This window comes from Oncorhynchus gorbuscha, unplaced genomic scaffold, assembly GCF_021184085.1.
Source record: "Oncorhynchus gorbuscha isolate QuinsamMale2020 ecotype Even-year unplaced genomic scaffold, OgorEven_v1.0 Un_scaffold_2452, whole genome shotgun sequence".
Classification (NCBI taxonomy): Eukaryota; Metazoa; Chordata; class Actinopteri; order Salmoniformes; family Salmonidae; genus Oncorhynchus; species Oncorhynchus gorbuscha.
Genome location: NW_025746961.1, coordinates 16,108 through 39,000, shown reverse-complemented (window position 1 = coordinate 39,000; position 22,893 = coordinate 16,108). Strand labels below are relative to the sequence as shown.

General features: G+C 47.1%; 1 protein-coding gene across 1 annotated transcript in view; it reads right to left on the bottom strand.

The window, feature by feature from the left end:
- Nucleotides 1–22,893, bottom strand: part of LOC124025800 (receptor tyrosine-protein kinase erbB-4-like) — a gene marked incomplete at its 3' end in the record, with an annotated part of 68,679 nt that overhangs the window by 33,373 nt on the left and 12,413 nt on the right. Inside the window, exons 3-5 of the mRNA XM_046339127.1 lie at nucleotides 14,301–14,423; nucleotides 11,580–11,678; nucleotides 6,140–6,325 (exon numbers count right to left, since the gene is read on the bottom strand). Coding sequence (XP_046195083.1) covers nucleotides 6,140–6,325; nucleotides 11,580–11,678; nucleotides 14,301–14,423 — 408 coding nt within the window. The remainder of the gene's footprint in view (nucleotides 1–6,139; nucleotides 6,326–11,579; nucleotides 11,679–14,300; nucleotides 14,424–22,893) is intronic.

The following is a 22,893-nucleotide window of genomic DNA, read 5'->3' as shown; positions in this document are numbered from 1 at the left end:
AGCCAGAGGAGGGAGATGGTTGCGATGCGGAGCAGGGAAACACCGTTGATGCGAGCTCTCTTCCACGAGCCTGGTGACGAAGATCTACCCGTCGTTCTATGCGGATGGCGAGAGCAATCAAAGAGTCCACACTGGAAGGAACCTCCCGAGAGAGAATCTCATCTTTGACCACTGTGTGGAGTCCCTCCAGAAAACGAGCGAGCAGCGCCGGCTCGTTCCAGTCACTAGAGGCAGCAAGAGTACGAAACTCTATAGAGTAATCCGTTATGGATCGATCACCTTGGCATAGGGAAGCCAGGACCCTAGAAGCCTCCCCACCAAAAACTGAACGGTCAAAAACCCGAATCATCTCCTCTTTAAAGTTCTGGTAATTGTTAGAACAATCAGCCCTTGCCTCCCAGATAGCTGTGCCCCACTCTCGGGCCCGGCCAGTAAGGAGTGAAATGACGTAAGCAACCCGAGCTCTCTCTAGAGTATGTGTTGGGTTGGAGAGAGAACACAATCTCACACTGGGTGAGAAAGGAGCGGCACTCAGTGGGCTGCCCGGAGTAGCAAGGTGGGTTATTAACCCTAGGTTCTGGAGGCTCGGCAGGCCAGGAAGTAACAGGTGGCACGAGACGAAGACTCTGGAACTGTCCAGAGAGGTCGGAAACCTGAGCGGCCAGGTTCTCCACGGCATGGCGAGCAGCAGACAATTCCTGCTCGTGTCTGCCGAGCATGGCTCCTTGGATCTCGACGGCAGTGTTACGAGCGTCTGTAGTCGCTGGGTCCATTCCTCGGTCGGATCCTTCTGTCATGCAGGTGAATGAGGACCCAAAAGCGACTTGGCGAAAACAGAGTATTTAATCCAGTAATAAACTTTACAAAACAAAAGCATAATACTACTCGTAAAGACGAGAACAGACTGGAGACTTGATTGAGAACTGCAGGTTGCCTCGGGAAGGCACTTGAACCTAGCAGACTCAGACACCTGCTCACCACGCAGCATCTGAGGGAAACACGACACGACAGGGCAAAACATAGACACAGCACGGTGAATTATAGATGAGGATCCGACAGGGCAGGTACGGAAAACAAGGAGAGAAATAGGGACTCTAATCAGGGAAAAGGATCGGGAACAGGTGTGGGAAGACTAAATGATGATTAGGGGAATAGGAACAGCTGGGAGCAGGAACGGAACGATAGAGAGAAGAGAGAGCGAGAGAGTGAGAGACGGAGGGGGAGAGAGAGGGATAGAAAGAGGGAAAGAACCTAATAAGACCAGCAGAGGGAAACGAATAGAAGGGGAAGCACAGGGACAAGACATGAAAATTAATGACAAAACATGACAGGATAGCCAGGGTTTGCACCCTATAGGACCATTGGTGTAGTTCTGAAGGGGACCACTCTGTCTATTCAGCACGGTGGGCAAGCTCAATCAAGTGCACCCATTCAAATTCACATAATATGTCAAGTAACGTTTTGGTGATATGTGGTTTGTCACGTTTTGACCTTAGTTCCTTTGTTTTGTCTTTGTTCATATGGTCAGGGTGTGAGTTGGGGTGGGCAGTCTAGGTTTGTTTTTCTATGTTTGGTTTCTGTGTTCGGCCTAGTATGGTGCTCAATCAGAGGCAGGTGTCGTTAGTTGTATCTGATTGAGAATCATACTTAGCCTGGGTTTCACTTTTGGTTTGTGGGTGTTTGTTTCCGTGTGAGTGTTTAGGCCACACGGTACTGTTTCGGTTTTGTAAATTCACATCATCGTTTATTGTTTTGATTCAGTATTGAGTGCTTTCTTTTATTAAAATCATCATGAACACTAACTGTGATGCTATATACAGTTATAGTGGTTGAGAGAGAGAGGTAAAGAAAGAGAGAGAGAGAGAAAAAGTGAGAGGAAAAAAAGAGAGAGGAGAAAGAGAGAGAGAGAAAGAGAGAGAGAGAGGGAGAGAGAGAGAAGAGAGAGAGAGAGAGGAGAAGAGAGAGAGAGAGAGAGAGAGAGAGAGAGAGAGAGAGAGAGAGAGAGAGAGAGAGAGAGAATGCAAAATTGCATATACCAACTCAGCAACCCAAAGTGGCCACAGCTGGGTGGCTAGCTGGCTGGGTGGCTGGGTGTATTGTATGTGTGTGGATATTAATGTGCGTGTGTGTATGTGTACTCATTTGGATTCGAGGACTGTGCGGGGGATAGAGATCAGATGAAGAATAAGGGTTAGAGAAGAAGTGAGGGAGCAACAGAGGGAGAGAGGGAGAGCAGGACGGAGGGATGGGTGGAGGAGAGGAAGGACTTAAGGCAGTGCTAATGAGGCCGAAGGAGATGTGTTTGCTCAGCAGAGAGAGAGAGAGAGAAGAGAGAGAGAAGGTGGAGAATGACACCGAGGGGCCTGTAAACCCAAGCAGATTGGATATCCACCACTGAGTTAGTGAGGAGCCAACCCTCTGAGGGGCCAACAGCACTATGCAAATCCTCCACACACACACACACGCACGCATGCACACACACACGTACACACACACGTACACCCTCCACGAACGAATCAGAGATCACTGGCAAAAAGTCAGGAGCATATACAGTACTTTACTTTTGACTGACTAATCAAAGAAGAGGAGGAGGTAGAGGGAGGTGGAGGGAGGAGGGAGGAGGGAGGAGGGAGGAGGGAGGAGGGAGGAGAGAGGAGGTGGATGGGGGAGGGAGGTGGAGGGAGAAGAGAGGAGGGAGGAGAGAGGAGGGAGGAGGAGGAGGTGGATGGGGGAGGGAGGAGGGAGGAGGTGGAGGGGGAGGGAGGAGGGAGGAGGGAGGAGGGAGGGAGGGAGGAGGGAGGAGGGAGGAGAGAGGAGGGAGGAGGTGGATGGGGGAGGGAGGTGGAGGGAGAAGAGAGGAGGGAAGAGGTGATGAGGAAGGAGGGAGGAAGAGAAAGAGGGAGGTGGAGGGAGGAGTGATGAGGAAGGAGGGAGGAAGAGGAGGGAGGAGGGAGGGAGGAGTGATGAGGAAGGAGGGAGGAGGTGGAGGGAGGAGGAGATGGTGGGAGGAAGCGGAGGGAGGAGGGAGGAGGGAGGAGGGAGGAGGGAGGGGCTGGAGGGAGGAGGTGGCAGGAGGAGAGTTAAGGAAGGAGGGAGGAGGTGGAGGGAGGAGAGATGAGAAAGGAGGGAAGAGGTAGAGGAGGGAGGAGGTAGATGGATGGAGGAGGGATGATGTGCATGTGCTGATAATGAAAGTAAATCAAGTGGTGGACAGGAGATGCAGCAGATGGAAACTATGCCGCTACAGAGGAACTTAGCATGGAGGATATGCTGCTACACTAACTAGAGGAAGTTAACATGGAGGATATGCTACTACACTAACTAGAGGAAGTTTGCATGGAGGATATGCTACTACACTAACTAGAGAAAGTTAGCATGGAGGATATGCTGCTACACTAACTAGAGGAAGTTAGCATGGAGGATATGCTACTACAAAAACTAGAGGAAGTTAGCATGGAGAATATGCTGCTACACTAACTAGAGGAAGTTAACATGGAGGATATGCTGCTACACTAACTAGAGGAAGTTAACATGGAGGATATGCTACTATGCTAACCAGAGGAAGTTAACATGGAGGATATGCTACTACACTAACTAGAGGAAGTTTGCATGGAGGATATGCTACTACACTAACTAGAGGAAGTTAGCATGGAGGATATGCTACTACACTAACTAGAGGAAGTTAGCATGGAGGATATGCTACTATGCTAACTAGAGAAAGTTAACATGAAGGATATGCTGCTATGCTAACTAGAAGTAGTTAGCATTGAGGCTATGCTGCTACGCTAACTAGAGGAAGTTAGCATGGAGGCTATGCTGCTACACTAACTGGCAGAATGGTTTGGAAAATGTGTGTGCAGAGATTATTAGAGAAGACTGATGGACAGCGAGTTTGAGACCTAGTTGTGGAAGCTGAAATGTCTGTGGACGGTGCTGTCAGACTGAGACGATTTTGGTGTTTTCCTGGATAAGGTGCATTTAAGTAAGTCTACAGTATGCTTCACAGTATTTCTGATTTCCCTGGTTTTGTTTCAAAGCCCCAGATCCAGTCCTAGGCTTTGCTCCAGCCCTTCCCTGTTTATCTGTGGGACAGAGAGATGAAGTCCATTCCATCAGTGCCCATGCAGCATGGAAGAGAGGGAGCCAAGTCACACCACCATCTCCACCCCCATGTTTAAATCAGTGATTGACTTCCTCATTACAATACACCCAAACCTAACTATCACATGAATATTATTCCACTCTGGAATGGGAAAGGCTGACTGGAGCGAGAGGGAGACCCCTCACCCATTGCCTCGTTTCACAAATGCCTAGTTGATCCAGTCTACTTTATGCATTGGAAACTTCCCTGTGCTGGAGGTTTAATGTCTTCTCAACTAATCTAATCTCAAACACCTTTTTATCTCTCTCTTTTTAAACTCTATTTTTAGCTCTCAGTTTGTAGTCGGGTAGCATCGCTGGGCCTCATGGGGACAGACTACAGCAGTCTTTAACGAGAGAAATAGAGCAGTCTTTGACCTTTCGGCCACCAGGATGGGGAGGGATGGAGAGATGGAGAGAGGGAGGGAGAGATAGATGGAGGGAGGGAGGGAAATGGCTAGAGGTTGGGAGGCAGGAATGGAGGGAGAGAGCGAGAGAGTTGGAGGGAGGTGGGCAGTGAGGGATGGAGATAGAGGGAGGCATGGAAATTTCACCTGTTCTGGGAACGTTTATTTTTAGGTTGCAGTGGTTCTGAGAATGTTTTACTCTGGTTCCTTGAAAGTTTTTTCTCAGCCACAGTTACCACTGTTGGCCACAACATGTGGGGGTAAATGACTGGGTAAACAATGCATTGTGTTACAGATTTCTCCATTGATTTATTGGCTGATATAAAACAGTCTATCAGAGAAACAGTGACTACAGCAGTCTACCTTCACATCATTACATTACCATTTTCCAATGAAGGATTATCAAAAACGATCAAATGCTTCCGTGCAGAACAACCTTTAGCCTGATACAAGCTCACTCTTCACCATTCCTTCCTCGTCCCTATTTCTATGGGGAGTGGCTGAGTGGTGAATGGTAAGTACATCATCCATATTAGGACATCCTCTATCCTCATCCTAATACGGATGCCGTACTCTCTATTCAACTGAATGCCATAATGGTAAGGGTCATCTCCTCCCTGTCGACCCTACAACCCCCATATCCCTCTCCCTTTCCCACACCTTCCCCCAGCTCTCCAGCCGTTCTCCCCACCACAAGTTAAATCGAATCCAATTACTTCAATAAGTACCTGCTTAAGTACTCTGTTCCTCAAGCTCATTTAAATCATCCATCACAGGCAGTGGCGGGGATGGGAGCTAGCCGGCGATAGCAGCACGTTAGCCTGCAGGCCTCTTATCACTGACAGCCTGTGGAGAGCTGGTGAATGACTGTCTAATGCTGCTCTAATAGGGGAACTCAAACCATACCTGATACAGTGTCAGAGAGAGAGAGAGAGAGAGAGAGAGAGAGAGAGAGAGAGAGAGAGAGAGAGAGAGAGAGAGAGAGAGAGAGAGAGAGAGAGAGAGAGAGAGAGAGAGAGAGAGAGAGAGAGACAGAGAGAGAGAGAGAGAGAGAGAGAGAGAGAGAGAGAGAGAGAGATTGGGGTTCTGGATTCTGTCACTTATTGGTAAAGAAGTGGTGATATTGATATTGTTGGGTAATGGTTGATTGTGGGAGAGTGATAGCATTCCTCAGGTATAACCATGGTGTTCTATGGTTCTATGGATTTAAGATCATTCAGCTCAAGTGTAAAACGCCTATCAAAGTCCAAAATGTGTAGGTGTACACACAGCTGTGTTCTAGTATATTGGACCGTTGGCTTTCATACTTTTTGAATTCTCGGTGCGCTCAAGCTATTTTTCCAGCTGTTACCCATTGAAATGAATAGAGGACTTGTAGGTGGAGTCGCGATGGTTGTGAATTTTGGGGAGGTACGCGGTCGGCTGTGCCTCCCCGTGGATGGTGGTAGAGCCACGTAGCTATGTCACAATGAGACGATGGACTGTCACATCTCTGCGTCTGTGGACTCTGAATTGCGCTGAACACTGACCGAACACGCAAACACACTCACAAACACACACCCTCCCTCATGACAGCCCCAGTGCCATCCTACCTTAGCGATCTGGACACACCAGTTGAGCAGCAGTTGAGAGCCGATGTTGTCCTTGTGTTCGTGGACGTAGTCGAGGAGGCAGCCGTGGGGCATGAGCTGGGTGACCAGCTGTGTGGTGGGGCTCAGGCAGACCCCCAGGAGACGGACCAGGTGGGGATGCTCCATGCTGGCCATAATCAGAGCCTCCTGGTGGGGATAGATAGGGACTCAGGCCTGGGGGAATCTGACAGAACACTGTGGATGGAGGAGTATACAGAGCAAACAGCCAAGTGCACACAGGTGGAAGGGGAAATACAAGTGTTATGGTGTAGTGTAGTGTAGTGTAGTGTAGTGTAGTGTAGTGTAGTGTAGTGTAGTGTAGTGTAGTGTAGTGTAGTGTAGTGCAGTGCAGTGCAGTGTAGTGCAGTGCAGTGCAGTGCGGTGCGGTGCGGTGCGGTGCGGTGCGGTGCGGTGGTGCGGTGCGGTGCGGTGCGGTGCAGTGCAGTGCAGTGCAGTGCAGTGCAGTGCAGTGCAGTGCAGTGCAGTGTAGTGTAGTGTAGTGCAGTGCAGTGTAGTGTAGTGTAGTGTAGTGTAGTGTAGTGCAGTGCAGTGCAGTGCAGTGCAGTGTAGTGTAGTGTAGTGTAGTAGTGTAGTGTAGTGTAGTGTAGTGTAGTGTAATGCAGGGTAGTGCAGTGTAGTGTAGTGTAGTGTAGTGTAGTGTAGTGTAGTGTAGTGTAGTGTAGTGTAGTGTAGTGCAGTGTAGTGTAGTGTAGTGTAGTGTAGTGCAGTGCAGTGCAGTGCAGTGTAGTGTAGTGTAGTGTAGTGTAGTGTAGTGTAGTGTAGTGTAGTGTAATGCAGGGTAGTGCAGTGTAGTGTAGTGTAGTGTAGTGTAGTGTAGTGTAATGCAGGGTAGTGCAGTGTAGTGTAGTGTAGTGTAGTGCAGTGTAGTGTAGTGTAGTGTAGTGTAGTGTAGTGTAGTGTAGTGTAGTGCAGTGCAGTGTAGTGTAGTGCAGTGCAGTGTAGTGTAGTGCAGTGTAGTGTAGTGCAGTGCAGTGTAGTGTAGTGCAGTGCAGTGCAGTGTAGTGCAGTGTAGTGTAGTGCAGTGCAGTGTAGTGTAGTGTAGTGTAGTGTAGTGTAGTGTAGTGTAGTGTAGTGTAGTGTAGTGTAGTGTAGTGTAGTGTAGTGTAGTGTAGTGTAGTGTAGTGTAGTGTAGTGTAGTGTAGTGTAGTGTAGTGCAGTGCAGTGTAGTGTAGTGTAGTGTAATGCAGGGTAGTGTAGTGTAGTGTAGTGTAGTGTAATGTAGTGTAACACACAGCCTCTCTCTATCTTCTACTCTAGTTACACACAGCCTCCCTCTATCTTCTCTCTAGTTACACACAGCCTCTCTCTATCTTCTCTCTAGCTACACACAGCCTCCCTCTATCTTCTCTCTAGTTACACACAGCCTCCCTCTATCTTCTCTCTAGCTATACACAGCTTCCCTCTATCTTCTCTCTAGCTACACACAGCCTCCATCTATCTTCTACTATAGTTACACACAGCCCTGCTGACTTCTACTCTAGTTACACACAGCCTGGCTGACTTCTACTCTAGTTACACACAGCCTGGCTGACTTCTACTCTAGTTACACACAGCCTGGCTGACTTCTACTCTAGTTACACACAGCCTGGCTGACTTCTACTCTAGTTACACACAGCCTGGCTGACTTCTACTCTAGTTACACACAGCCTGGCTGACTTCTACATTCTCTGCACAAAGAGCAGGGTGTTTTGAAGCTTCTGGGGGCTTGATAGATGAAGGGCCTTTACATTTAGATTCTAAAGGAGGTGAGAGTGGCTCAGCGGTGGAGAGTAGATGAAGGGCCTTTACATTTAGATTCTAAAGGAGGTGAGAGTGGCTCAGCGGTGGAGAGTAGATGAAGGGCCTTTACATTTAGATTCTAAAGGAGGTGAGAGTGGCTCAGCGGTGGAGAGTAGATGAAGGGCCTTTACATTTAGATTCTAAAGGAGGTGAGAGTGGCTCAGCGGTGGAGAGTAGATGAAGGGCCTTTACATTTAGATTCTAAAGGAGGTGAAAGTGGCTCAGCGGTGGAGAGTAGATGAAGGGCCTTTACATTTAGATTCTAAAGGAGGTGAGAGTGGCTCAGCGGTGGAGAGTAGATGAAGGGCCTTTACATTTAGATTCTAAAGGAGGTGAGAGTGGCTCAGCGGTGGAGAGTAGATGAAGGGCCTTTACATTTAGATTCTAAAGGAGGTGAGAGTGGCTCAGCGGTGGAGAGTAGATGAATCCCGGCACAGTGCAGGCAGTAGGGAGGTCCTTTTGGCACCGACAGTGCCCTGATTTAACACCGGGGTAAAGTAGCAGCATTACATCTACACTTCATAAAACTAAAGCACATTATACAAGCCCAGAGTACAGCCAAATATGGTCGTGGAAGTCTGAACCAGACACTCACACAGGAGGAAAACAAGTGGCTTTGTGAGTCTGTTGTGTGACAGGAGGCTCTGACAGTTGTTAGAAGGGAGTGTACTAGGATATGAGGGATACTATATATGAGGTGGTGTGTGTGTGTGTGTGATGAGAGTGTGTGTCTGGGGATACCTCTCTCATCCTCCTGAGCGGTGACCTCCATTACCAGCCCCTTGACTTCTCCACTCCCCCCCCACACACACACACAGCCCCAGGGATAGACTGGCACAGCCCCAGGGATAGACTGGCACAGCCCCAGGGATAGACTGGCACAGCCCCAGGGATAGACTGGCACAGCCCCAGGGATAGACTGGCACAGCCCCAGGGATAGACTGGCACAGCCCCAGGGATAGACTGGCACAGCCCCAGGGATAGACTGGCACAGCCCCAGTGATAGACTGGCACAGCCCCAGGGATAGACTGGCACAGCCCCAGGGATAGACTGGCACAGCCCCAGTGATAGACTGGCACAGCCCCAGGGATAGACTGGCACAGCCCCAGGGATAGACTGGCACAGCCCCAGGGATAGACTGGCACAGCCCCTGTGATAGACTGGCACAGCCCCAGGGATAGACTGGCACAGCCCCTGTGATAGACTGGCACAGCCCCAGTGATAGACTGGCACAGCCCCAGGGATAGACTGGCACAGCCCCAGTGATAGACTGGCACAGCCCCAGGGATAGACTGGCACAGCCCCTGTGATAGACTGGCACAGCCCCTGTGATAGACTGGCACAGCCCCAGGGATAGACTGGCACAGCCCCAGTGATAGACTGGCACAGCCCCAGGGATAGACTGGCACAGCCCCTGTGATAGACTGGCACAGCCCCAGGGATAGACTGGCACAGCCCCAGGGATGTAAAGCTGTGCGTGTGTTTAAGTTTATGATAGTGTTCATGAGTGTCTTTATGAGTAATATAGAGTTGTTAATATAATCATTCATTCACATGAATTATTCCATGTATTCCAACACACACACACACACACACACACACACACACACACACACACACACACACACACACACACACACACACACACACACACACACACACACACACACACACACACACACACACACACACACACACACACTTCCAGATAGTGAATGATGCTAAGCAGTGTGTGTGTGTGTGTGTGTGTGTGTGTGTGTGTGTGTGTGTGTGTGTGTGTGTGTGTGTGTGTGTGTGTGTGTGTGTGTGTGTGTGTGTGTGTGTGTGTGTGTGTGTGTGTGTGTGTGTGTGTGTGTGTGTGTGTGTGAGGGAGAACAGCTTGCTGGCTCCTGGTCTGTCTCTAACTGTCCCAGTGGCAGCCTGTGGGCCTGCTATTAGATTGCAGTTTAAAAACTGGGTAGCCATGTGGGCTCTGGATGTCCACCATCCACTGGGAGACAGGAAGGAGGGAGAAGCAAGGGAGGATGGGGCTTTTCAATTAGGTTTGGCAAAATGTCTCTCTCTCCAACCAGCATGCTTGATAGACCCTACCCCAATCCTCTACCTTACCCCATCGTCTTTCTTACCCCATCCCCTATCCTACCACATCCTCTATCCCCAACCACATACTCTATCCTACCCCATCCTTTAACCCTTACCCCATCCTCTAACCCTTACCCAATCCTCTATCCCCTACCCAATCCCATAACCCCTACCCCAACCTCTAACCCTTACCCAATCCTCTAACCCTTACCCCATCCTCTAACCCTTACCCAATCCTCTATCCCCTACCCCATCCCATAACCCCTACCCCAACCTCTAACCCTTACCCAATCCTCTATCCCCTACCCCATCCCATAACCCCTACCCCAATCTATCCCCTACCCCATCCCATAACCCCTACCCCAACCTCTAACCCTACCCCATCCTCTAACCCTTACCCAATCCTCTAACCCCTACCCCATCCTCTAACCCTTACCCAATCCTCTAACCCCTATCCCATCCTCTAACCCTTACCCCATATTCTAACCCTTACCCCATCCTCTAACCCTTACCCCATCCTCTAACCCTTACCCCATCCTCTAACCCCTACCCCATCCTCTAACCCTTACCCAATCATCTATCCCCTACCCCATCCATAACCCCTACCCCAACCTCTAACCCTACCCCATCCTATAATCCCTACCCCATCCTCTAACCCTACCCCATCCTATAATCCCTACCCCATCCTCTAAACCTACCCCATCCTATAATCCCTACCCCATCCTATAACCCCTACCCCATCCTATAATCCCTACCCCATCCTATAACCCCTACCCCATCCTATAATCCCTACCCCATCCTATAATCCCTACCCCATCCCATAACCCCTACCCCAACCTCTAACCCTACCCCATCCTATAATCCCTACCCCATCCTCTAACCCTACCCCATCCTCTAACCCTACCCCATCCTCTAACCCTACCCCATCCTCTATTCTCTACCCCATCCTATAATCCCTACCCCAACCTCTATTCTCTACCCCATCCTCTAACCCCTAAACAATCCTCTAACCCCTACCCAATCCTATAATCGATACCCCAACCTCTATTCTCTACCCCATCCTCTAACCCCTATCCAATCCTCTAACCCCTACCCAATCCTCTAACCCCTACCCCCCTCGATTCCATACCCCATCCTCTACCCCTACCCTATCCTCTATCCAACCCCAAACCCCATCCTCTATCCTACCCCATCCTCTATCCTACCCCCAACCCAGGCTTGTCTCAAAGGCAAGTCAAGGGCTTCTACCCCCTCTCCCTCTGTCCTCTTCCCTGCATACCCTCTACCTGCTGATGTGAACAGACCTGGTGCATTAGACTACATGCCAGGCATTAAGCAGGGGGGGGGGTTCTGGGCTGAACTGATCAACCTGACTAGACTGAGGTTTCAGAAGATGGAATGAGCTCAACTAATACCTCAGAGAAGACAATATTATATGTGTGTAATACACACACGAACACACACACACGAACACACACACACACGAACACACACACACAGTTGTGGTGTAATACTCACGTCCATGAACTCCACGTTTGCTTTGGGCCCCGTAGCCTCGTTCAGGATCTTTATGGCCACTGGGATCTTTACTGTCTCTCCCTCTGGGACCCAGATACCCTGAAATACACAGGCACTGAGAGTTACCACTGTTAAACACAAACTCCTATGGACATATCGACACACTTTAAAACACTGAAAGGAGACACATAAACCCTTCCCACAATCTCAGAGAATAGAAGCAATGTCAGAAATAATGAAAAAAGACAGCTGCTCACAGTCATACACAGTATTACACACAGTCATGCACAGTATTACACACAGTCATGAACAGTATTACACACAGTCATACACAGTATTACACACAGTATTACACAGTATTACACACAGTATTACACAGTATTACACAGTATTACACACAGTCACACACAGTCATACACAGTATTACACAGTATTACACACAGTCATACACAGTATTACACACAGTCATACACAGTATTACACACAGTCATACACAGTATTACACACAGTCATACACAGTATTACACAGTCATACACAGTATTACACAGTATTACACACAGTCATACACAGTATTACACACAGTATTACACAGTATTACACACAGTCATACACAGTATTACACAATATTACACACAGTCATACACAGTATTACACACAGTCATACACAGTCATACACAGTATTACACACAGTCATACACAGTATTACACAATATTACACACAGTCATACACAGTATTACACACAGTCATACACAGTATTACACAGTCATACACAGTATTACACAGTATTACACAGTATTACACACAGTCATACACAGTATTACACAATATTACACACAGTCATACACAGTATTACACAATATTACACATAGTCATACACAGTATTACACAGTCATACACAGTATTACACAGTATTACACAGTATTACACACAGTCATACACAGTATTACACAGTATTACACACAGTCATACACAGTATTACACACAGTCATACACAGTATTACACAGTATTACACACAGTCATACACAGTATTACACACAGTCATACACAGTATTACACACAGTCATACACAGTATTACACACAGTATTACACACAGTCATACACAGTATTACACACAGTCATACACAGTATTACACACAGTCATACACAGTATTACACACAGTCATACACAGTATTACACACAGTCATACACAGTATTACACACAGTCATACACAGTATTACACACAGTCATACACAGTATTACACAGTATTACACACAGTCATACACAGTATTACACACAGTCATACACAGTCATACACAGTATTACACACAGTCATACACAGTATTACACATAGTCATACACAGTATTACACACAGTCATACACAGTATTACACACAGTCATACACAGTATTACACACAGTCATACACAGTATTACACACAGTCATACACAGTATTACACACAGTCATACACAGTATTACACACAGTCATACACAGTATTACACATAGTCATACACAGTATTACACACAGTCATACACAGTATTACACACAGTCATACACAGTATTACACACAGTCATACACAGTATTACACACAGTCATACACAGTATTACACACAGTCATACACAGTCATACACAGTATTACACACAGTCATACACAGTATTACACATAGTCATACACAGTATTACACAGTATTACACACAGTCACACTGTCATCCATCACATCACACTCACAAACAGAGACACACTCACAAACAGAGACACACTCACAAACAGAGACACACTCACAAACAGAGACACACTCACAAACAGAGACACACTCACAAACAGAGACACACTCACAAACAGAGACACACTCACAAACAGAGACACACTCACAAACAGAGGCACACTCACAAACAGAGACACACTCAAACAGAGACACAATCACAAACAGAGACACACTCACAAACAGAGACACACTCACAGAGACACACTCACAAACAGAGACACAATCACAAACAGAGACACACTCACAAACAGAGACACACTCACAAACAGAGACACACTCACAAACAGAGGCACACTCACAAACAGAGACACACTCACAAACAGAGACACACTCACAAACAGAGACACAATCACAAACAGAGACACACTCACAAACAGAGGCACAATCACAAACAGAGACACACTCACAAACAGAGACACACTCACAAACAGAGACACACTCACAAACAGAGACACAATCACAAACAGAGACACACTCACAAACAGAGGCACAATCACAAACAGAGGCACACTCACAAACAGAGGCACAATCACAAACAGAGACACACTCACAAACAGAGACACACTCACAAACAGAGACACACTCACAAACAGAGACACAATCACAAACAGAGGCACAATCACAAACAGAGACACACTCACAAACAGAGACACACTCACAAACAGAGACACACTCACAAACAGAGACACACTCACAAACAGAGACACACTCACAAACAGAGACACACTCACAAACAGAGACACACTCACAAACAGAGACACACTCACAAACAGAGACACACTCACAAACAGAGGCACACTCACAAACAGAGACACACTCACAAACAGAGACACACTCACAAACAGAGACACACTCACAAACAGAGACACACTCACAAACAGAGACACACTCACAAACAGAGACACACTCACAAACAGAGACACACTCACAAACAGAGACACACTCACAGAGACACACTCAACCGTACCTTGTGGACGGTGCCGAAGGCTCCCGAGCCGAGGATCTTAACCCTCTTTAGCTCTGTCTCTTTGAGGATACGAAGCTGGGCCTGGTTGGGGGCCGTGCCGCTAGGGGTCAGGGGCTCCACCAACTGGAACACACACACACATACACATACAAACGCACATACACACACCGGGAGGCACACACACACATGGTCAATACCTCCATCAGCCGACCAATCAATATATATCTTAATGAGCCAATCAGCCTATCAGGGCCCTTCATATAGGTTTATCACCGACATAATCAACCAGCTCAGCATCGGTCATCAAACACCATAATGAGACCATATATATGTCAGTCAGTGTGTGTGTCTCTGTTCACTGTGTGTGTCTCTGTTCACTGTGTGTGTCTCTCTATCTGTTCTCTGTGTGTGTGTGTATCTCTGTTCACTGTGTGTGTGTGTCTCTCTGTTCGCTGTTTGTGTCTCTCTGTTCGCTGTGTGTGTGTGTGTGTCTCTCTGTTCGCTGTGTGTGTGTGTGTGTCTCTCTGTTCGCTGTGTGTGTGTCTCTCTGTTCGCTGTGTGTGTCTCTCTGTTCGCTGTGTGTGTCTCTCTGTTCGCTGTGTGTGTCTCTCTCTCTGTTCACAGTGTGTGTCTCTCTCTCTGTTCACAGTGTGTGTCTCTCTTCGCTGTGTGTGTCTCTCTGTTCGCTGTGTGTGTCTCTCTGTTCGCTGTGTGTGTCTCTCTGTTCGCTGTGTGTGTCTCTCTGTTCGCTGTGTGTCTCTCTCTCTGTTCGCTGTTTGTGTCTCTCTGTTCGCTGTGTGTGTGTGTGTGTGTGTCTCTCTGTTCGCTGTGTGTGTGTGTGTCTCTCTGTTCACTGTGTGTGTCTCTCTCTCTGTTCACTGTGTGTGTCTCTCTGTTCACTGTGTGTGTCTCTCTGTTCACTGTGTGCGTGTCTCTCTCTGTTCACTGTGTGTGTCTCTCTCTGTTCACTGTGTGTGTCTCTCTGTTCACTGTGTGTGTCTCTCTGTTCTCTGTGTGTGTCTCTCTGTTCACTGTGTGTGTCTCTCTGTTCACTGTGTGTGTCTCTCTGTTCACTGTGTGTGTCTCTCTCTGTTCACTGTGTGTGTCTCTCTCTGTTCACTGTGTGTGTCTCTATCTGTTCACTGTGTGTGTCTCTCTGTTCACTGTGTGTGTCTCTCTGTTCACTGTGTGTGTCTCTCTGTTCACTGTGTGTGTCTCTCTCTCTCTGTTCACTGTGTGTGTCTCTCTCTCTGTGTTCACTGTGTGTGTCTCTCTCTGTTCACTGTGTGTGTCTCTCTGTTCACTGTGTGTGACTCTCTGTTCACTGTGTGTGTCTCTCTGTTCACTGTGTGTGTCTCTCTCTCTGTTCACTGTGTGTGTCTCTCTCTGTTCACTGTGTGTGTCTCTCTGTTCACTGTGTGTGTCTCTCTGTTCACTGTGTGTGTCTCTCTCTGTTCACTGTGTGTGTCTCTCTGTTCACTGTGTGTGTCTCTCTCTCTGTTCACTGTGTGTCTCTCTCTCTGTTCACTGTGTGTGTCTCTCTGTTCGCTGTGTGTCTCACTCTGTTCACTGTGTGTGTCTCTCTCTCTGTTCACTGTGTGTGTCTCTCTCTCTGTTCACTGTGTGTGTCTCTCTCTCTGTTCACTGTGTGTCTCTCTCTCTGTTCACTGTGTGTGCCTCTCTGTTCACTGTGTGTGTCTCTCTCTGTTCACTGTGTGTCTCTCTCTCTGTTCACTGTGTGTGCCTCTCTGTTCACTGTGTGTGTCTCTCTCTGTTCACTGTGTGTCTCTCTCTGTTCACTGTGTGTGCCTCTCTGTTCACTGTGTGTCTCTCTCTCTGTTCACTGTGTGTCTCTCTCTCTGTTCACTGTGTGTGCCTCTCTGTTCACTGTGTGTGTCTCTCTCTGTTCACTGTGTGTGTCTCTCTGTTCACTGTGTGTGCCTCTCTGTTCACTGTGTGTCTCTCTCTCTGTTCACTGTGTGTCTCTCTCTGTTCACTGTGTGTGTCTCTATCTGTTCACTGTGTGTGTCTCTCTGTTCACTGTGTGTGTCTCTCTGTTCACTGTGTGTGTCTCTCTGTTCACTGTGTGTGTCTCTCTCTCTCTGTTCACTGTGTGTGTCTCTCTCTCTGTGTTCACTGTGTGTGTCTCTCTCTGTTCACTGTGTGTGTCTCTCTCTGTTCACTGTGTGTGTCTCTCTGTTCACTGTGTGTGTCTCTCTGTTCACTGTGTGTGTCTCTCTCTCTGTTCACTGTGTGTCTCTCTCTCTGTTCACTGTGTGTGTCTCTCTGTTCACTGTGTGTGTCTCTCTGTTCACTGTGTGTGTCTCTCTGTTCACTGTGTGTGTCTCTCTCTGTTCACTGTGTGTGTCTCTCTGTTCACTGTGTGTGTCTCTCTCTCTGTTCACTGTGTGTCTCTCTCTCTGTTCACTGTGTGTGTCTCTCTGTTCGCTGTGTGTCTCACTCTGTTCACTGTGTGTGTCTCTCTCTCTCTGTTCACTGTGTGTGTCTCTCTCTCTGTTCACTGTGTGTGTCTCTCTCTCTGTTCACTGTGTGTCTCTCTCGCTGTTCACTGTGTGTGCCTCTCTGTTCACTGTGTGTGTCTCTCTCTGTTCACTGTGTGTCTCTCTCTCTGTTCACTGTGTGTGCCTCTCTGTTCACTGTGTGTGTCTCTCTCTGTTCACTGTGTGTCTCTCTCTGTTCACTGTGTGTGCCTCTCTGTTCACTGTGTGTCTCTCTCTCTGTTCACTGTGTGTCTCTCTCTCTGTTCACTGTGTGTGCCTCTCTGTTCACTGTGTGTGTCTCTCTCTGTTCACTGTGTGTGTCTCTCTGTTCACTGTGTGTGCCTCTCTGTTCACTGTGTGTCTCTCTCTCTGTTCACTGTGTGTCTCTCTCTGTTCACTGTGTGTGCCTCTCTGTTCACTGTGTGTGTCTCTCTCTGTTCACTGTGTGTCTCTCTCTGTTCACTGTGTGTGCCTCTCTGTTCACTGTGTGTCTCTCTCTCTGTTCACTGTGTGTCTCTCTCTCTGTTCACTGTGTGTGCCTCTCTGTTCACTGTGTGTGTCTCTCTCTGTTCACTGTGTGTGTCTCTCTGTTCACTGTGTGTGCCTCTCTGTTCACTGTGTGTCTCTCTCTCTGTTCACTGTGTGTCTCTCTCTGTTCACTGTGTGTGCCTCTCTGTTCACTGTGTGTCTCTCTCTCTGTTCACTGTGTGTGCCTCTCTGTTCACTGTGTGTGTCTCTCTGTTCACTGTGTGTGTCTCTCTGTTCACTGTGTCTCTCTCTCTGTTCACTGTGTCTCTCTCTCTGTTCACTGTGTGTGTCTCTCTCTCTGTTCACTGTGTGTCTCTCTCTCTGTTCACTGTGTCTCTCTCTCTCTGTTCACTGTGTGTCTCTCTCTCTGTTCACTGTGTGTCTCTCTCTCTGTTCACTGTGTGTCTCTCTCTCTGTTCACTGTGTCTCTCTCTCTCTGTTCGCTGTGTGTGTCTCTCTCTCTGTTCACTGTGTGTGTCTCACTGTTCACTGTGTCTCTCTCTCTCTGTTCGCTGTGTGTGTCTCTCTCTCTGTTCACTGTGTGTGTCTCACTGTTCACTGTGTCTCTCTCTCTCTGTTCGCTGTGTGTGTCTCTCTCTCTGTTCACTGTGTGTGTCTCTATGTTCCTGTGTGTGTGTCTCTATGTTCACTGTGTGTGTGTGTCTGTTTACTGAGACCATACTTCAGTGTTATATTTTTATATATACACTGCTCAAAAAAATAAAGGGAACACTTAAACAACACAATGTAACTCCAAGTCAATCACACTTCTGTGAAATGAAACTATCCACTTAGGAAGCAACACTGATTGACAATACATTTCACATGCTGTTGTGCAAATGGAACAGGTGGAAATTATAGGCAATTAGCAAGACACCCCCAATAAAGGAGTGGTTCTGCAGGTGGTGACCACAGACCACTTCTCAGTTCCTATGCTTCCTGGCTGATGTTTTGGTCACTTTTGATTGCTGGCGGTGCTTTCACTCTAGTGGTAGCATGAGACGGAGTCTACAACCCACACATGGTTCAGGTAGTGCAGCTTATCCAGGATGGCACATCAATGTGAGCTGTGGCAAGGTTTGCTTTGTCTGTCAGCGTAGTGTCCAGAGCATGGAGGTGCTACCAGGAGACAGGCCAGTACATCAGGAGATGTGGAGGAGGCTGTAGGAGGGCAACAACCCAGCAGCAGGACCGCTACCTCCGCCTTTGTGCAAGGAGGAGCACTGCCAGAGCCCTGCAAAATGACCTGCAGCAGGCCACAAATGTGCATGTGTCTGCTCAAACGGTCAGAAACAGACTCCATGAGGGTGGTATGAGGAGGGCCCGATGTCGACAAGTGGGGGTTGTGTTTACAGCCCAACACCGTGCAGGACGTTTGGCATTTGCCAGAGAACACCAAGATTGGCAAATTCGCCACTGGTGCCCTGTGCTCTTCACAGATGAAAGCAGGTTCACACTGAGCACATGTGACAGACGTGACAGAGTCTGGAGACGCCGTGGAGAACGTTTTGCTGCCTGCAACATCCTCCAGCATGACCGGGTTGGCGGTGGGTCAGTCATGGTGTGGGGTGGCATTTCTTTGGGGGGGAGCACAGCCCTCCATGTGCTCGCCAGAGGTAGCCTGACTGCCATTAGGTACCGAGATGACATCCTCAGACCCCTTGTGAGACCATATGCTGGTGCGGTTGGCCCTGGGTTCCTCCTAATGCAAGACAATGCTAGACCTCATGTGGCTGGAGTATGTCAGCAGTTCCTGCAAGAGGAAGGCATTGATGCTATGGACTGGCCCGCCAGTTCCCCAGACCTGAAACCAATTGAGCACATCTGGGACATCATGTCTCGCTCCATGCACCAACGCCACGTTGCACCACAGACTGTCCAGGAGTTGGCGGATGCTTTAGTCCAGGAGACCATCCGCCACCTCAGGAGCATACCCAGGTGTTGTAGGGAGGTCATACAGGCACATGGAGGCCACACACACTACTGAGCCTCATTTTGACTTGTTTTAAGGACATTACATCAAAGTTGGATCAGCCTGTAGTGTGGTTTTCCACTTTAATTTTGAGTGTGACTCCAAATCCAGACCTCCATGGGTTGATAAATTTGATTTCCATTTTGTTGTCAGCACATTCAACTATGTAAAGAAAAAGTATTTAATAAGAATATTTCATTCATTCAGATCTAGGATGTGTTATTTTAGTGTTCCCTTTATTTTTTTGAGCAGTGTATATTCAGTAGGATATAAAAGCAGGATTACTGAGACGTTCACTGGGGTCCATGACATTGCCCACGGCTTTGCAATGACACACCACACACACCCAGCGTCATTCAGAGTCATTATAATGTGTCTGATCTAGCATGTAAGCCCTGAGCTATTGCTAGTGGAAGTGAGCCAATAGCATTGACTGAAAGAGAGAAGGAGAGGGGGGGAATAGAGGGAGAAAGTGAAAGAAGAGAGAGAGAGAGAGAGAGAGAGAGAGAGAGAGAGAGAGAGAGAGAGAGAGAGAGAGAGAGAGAGAGAGAGAGAGAGAGAGAGAGAGAACGAGAGAGAGAACGAGAGAGAGAGAGAGAGGAACGAGAGAGAGAGAGAGAGGGAGAGGAGAGAGAAGAGAGAGAGAGAGAAGAGAACGAGAGAGAGAAACGAGAGAGAACGAGAGAACGAGAGAGAGGGAGAGGGAGAGGAAATGAGAGAGAGAGAGAGAGAGAGAGCGAGAGAGTGAGAGAGAGAACGAGAGAACGAGAGAGAGAGAGAGAATAATAGAAAATAATGAAAGAAAGATGATTCCCAGTTAACCTGGACATAAACAAGGACTAGGAGTCTAGAACAGTGAGGGGCTGTCTGATGCCCTGGGACTGAACATCTAATGCCTGACTTGATATCAAGTAAGGGAGCTGTCCACTGGGCTACTCTAGCATGTGGTGCTGAAATGGCCCCTTGGCTCTGAACAGAGGAGAAGGGGAGGTGGAGCCCACAGAGCAAGCACAGCGGAACAACTAAACCTAGTGTTGCTCCAGCAGACAGATAAGGAGTCAATGTTCAAATCAGGGGTCAAGGGTCAAATAGTAATCTGGGAAAGGCCTTGGTAGCTCCACACAGTCGCAGACAAGCAATTTAAAAAAAATCTGTCTTCAAAAAGCCTTAGAACTTATATTTTCTGAGCAAACTTATAAGCAAACTAGAATGCTATTTGGCCCTAAACAGAGAGTACACAGTGGCAGAATATATATAGAGAGAGGAGATATAGGAGGAGATATAGAGAGAGGAGATATAGAGAGAGGAGATATAGGAGGAGATATAGAGAGAGAGGAGATATAAGAGGAGATAGAGAGAGAGGAGATATAGAGAGAGGAGATATAGAGAGAGGAGATATAGAGAGAGAGGAGATATAAGAGGAGATAGAGAGAGAGGAGATATAGAGAGAGGAGATATAGAGGAGATATAGAGAGAGGAGATATAGGAGAGAGATAGAGAGGAGATATAGAGAGAGGAGATAGAGAGAGGAGATAGAGAGAGGAGATATAGAGAGAGGAGATATAAGAGGAGATATAGAGAGAGGAGATATAGGAGGAGATATAGAGAGGAGATATAGGAGGAGATATAGAGGAGATATAAGAGGAGATATAGAGAGGAGATATAGGAGGAGATATAGAGAGAGAGGAGATATAAGAGGAGATATAGAGAGGAGATATAGAGAGAGAGGAGATATAGGAGGAGATATAGAGAGAGAGGAGATATAAGAGGAGATATAGAGAGAGAGGAGATATAGGAGGAGATATAGAGGAGATATAGAGGAGATATAGAGAGGAGATATAGGAGGAGATATAGAGAGAGAGGAGATATAAGAGGAGATAGAGAGAGAGAGGAGATATAGGAGGAGATATAGAGAGAGAGGAGATATAAGAGGAGATAGAGAGAGAGGAGATATAGGAGGAGATATAGAGAGAGGAGATATAAGAGGAGATATAGAGAGAGGAGATATAGAGAGAGGAGATATAAGAGGAGATAGAGAGAGAGGAGATATAAGAGGAGATAGAGAGAGAGGAGATAGAGAGAGAGGAGATAGAGAGAGAGGAGATAGAGAGAGAGGAGATATAGAGAGAGGAGATATAAGAGGAGATATAGAGAGAGGAGATATAGGAGGAGATAGAGAGAGGAGATAGAGAGAGGAGATAGAGAGGAGATAGAGAGAGGAGATATAGAGAGAGGAGATATAAGAGGAGATATAGAGAGAGGAGATATAGGAGGAGATATAGAGAGGAGATATAGGAGGAGATATAGAGAGAGGAGATATAAGAGGAGATATAGAGAGAGGAGATATAGGAGGAGATATAGAGAGAGGAGATATAAGAGGAGATATAGAGAGAGGAGATATAGAGAGAGGAGATATAGGAGGAGATATAGAGAGAGAGGAGATATAAGAGGAGATATAGAGAGAGGAGATATAGGAGGAGATATAGAGAGGAGATATAAGAGGAGATATAGAGAGAGGAGATATAGGAGGAGATATAGAGAGAGAGGAGATATAAGAGGAGATAGAGAGAGAGAGAGGAGATATAGGAGGAGATATAGAGAGAGAGGAGATATAAGAGGAGATAGAGAGAGAGGAGATATAGGAGGAGATATAGAGAGAGGAGATATAGAGAGGAGATATAAGAGGAGATATAGAGAGAGGAGATATAGGAGGAGATATAGAGAGGAGATATAGGAGGAGATATAGAGAGGAGATATAAGAGGAGATATAGAGAGGAGATATAGGAGGAGATATAGAGGAGATATAAGAGGAGATATAGAGAGAGGAGATATAGAGAGAGGAGATATAGGAGGAGATATAGAGAGAGAGGAGATATAAGAGGAGATATAGAGAGGAGATATAGGAGGAGATATAGAGAGAGGAGATATAAGAGGAGATATAGAGAGAGGAGATATAGGAGGAGATATAGAGAGAGATATAAGAGGAGATAGAGAGAGAGGAGATATAGGAGGAGATATAGAGAGAGGAGATATAAGAGGAGATAGAGGAGATATAGGAGGAGATATAGAGAGAGAGGAGATATAAGAGGAGATAGAGAGAGGAGATATAGAGAGGAGATATAAGAGGAGATAGAGAGAGGAGATATAAGAGGAGATATAGAGAGGAGATAGAGAGAGAGGAGATAGAGAGAGAGGAGATAGAGAGAGAGAGATATAGAGGAGATATAAGAGGAGATATGGAGAGAGGAGATATAGGAGGAGATAGAGAGAGAGAGGAGATAGAGAGAGAGGAGATAGAGAGAGAGGAGATATAGAGAGAGGAGATATAAGAGGAGATATAGAGAGAGGAGATATAGGAGGAGATATAGAGAGGAGATATAGGAGGAGATATAGAGAGAGGAGATATAAGAGGAGATATAGAGAGGAGATATAGGAGGAGATATAGAGAGAGGAGATATAAGAGGAGATATAGAGAGGAGATATAGAGAGAGGAGATATAGGAGGAGATATAGAGAGAGGAGATATAAGAGGAGATATAGAGAGAGGAGATATAGGAGGAGATATAGAGAGAGGAGATATAAGAGGAGATATA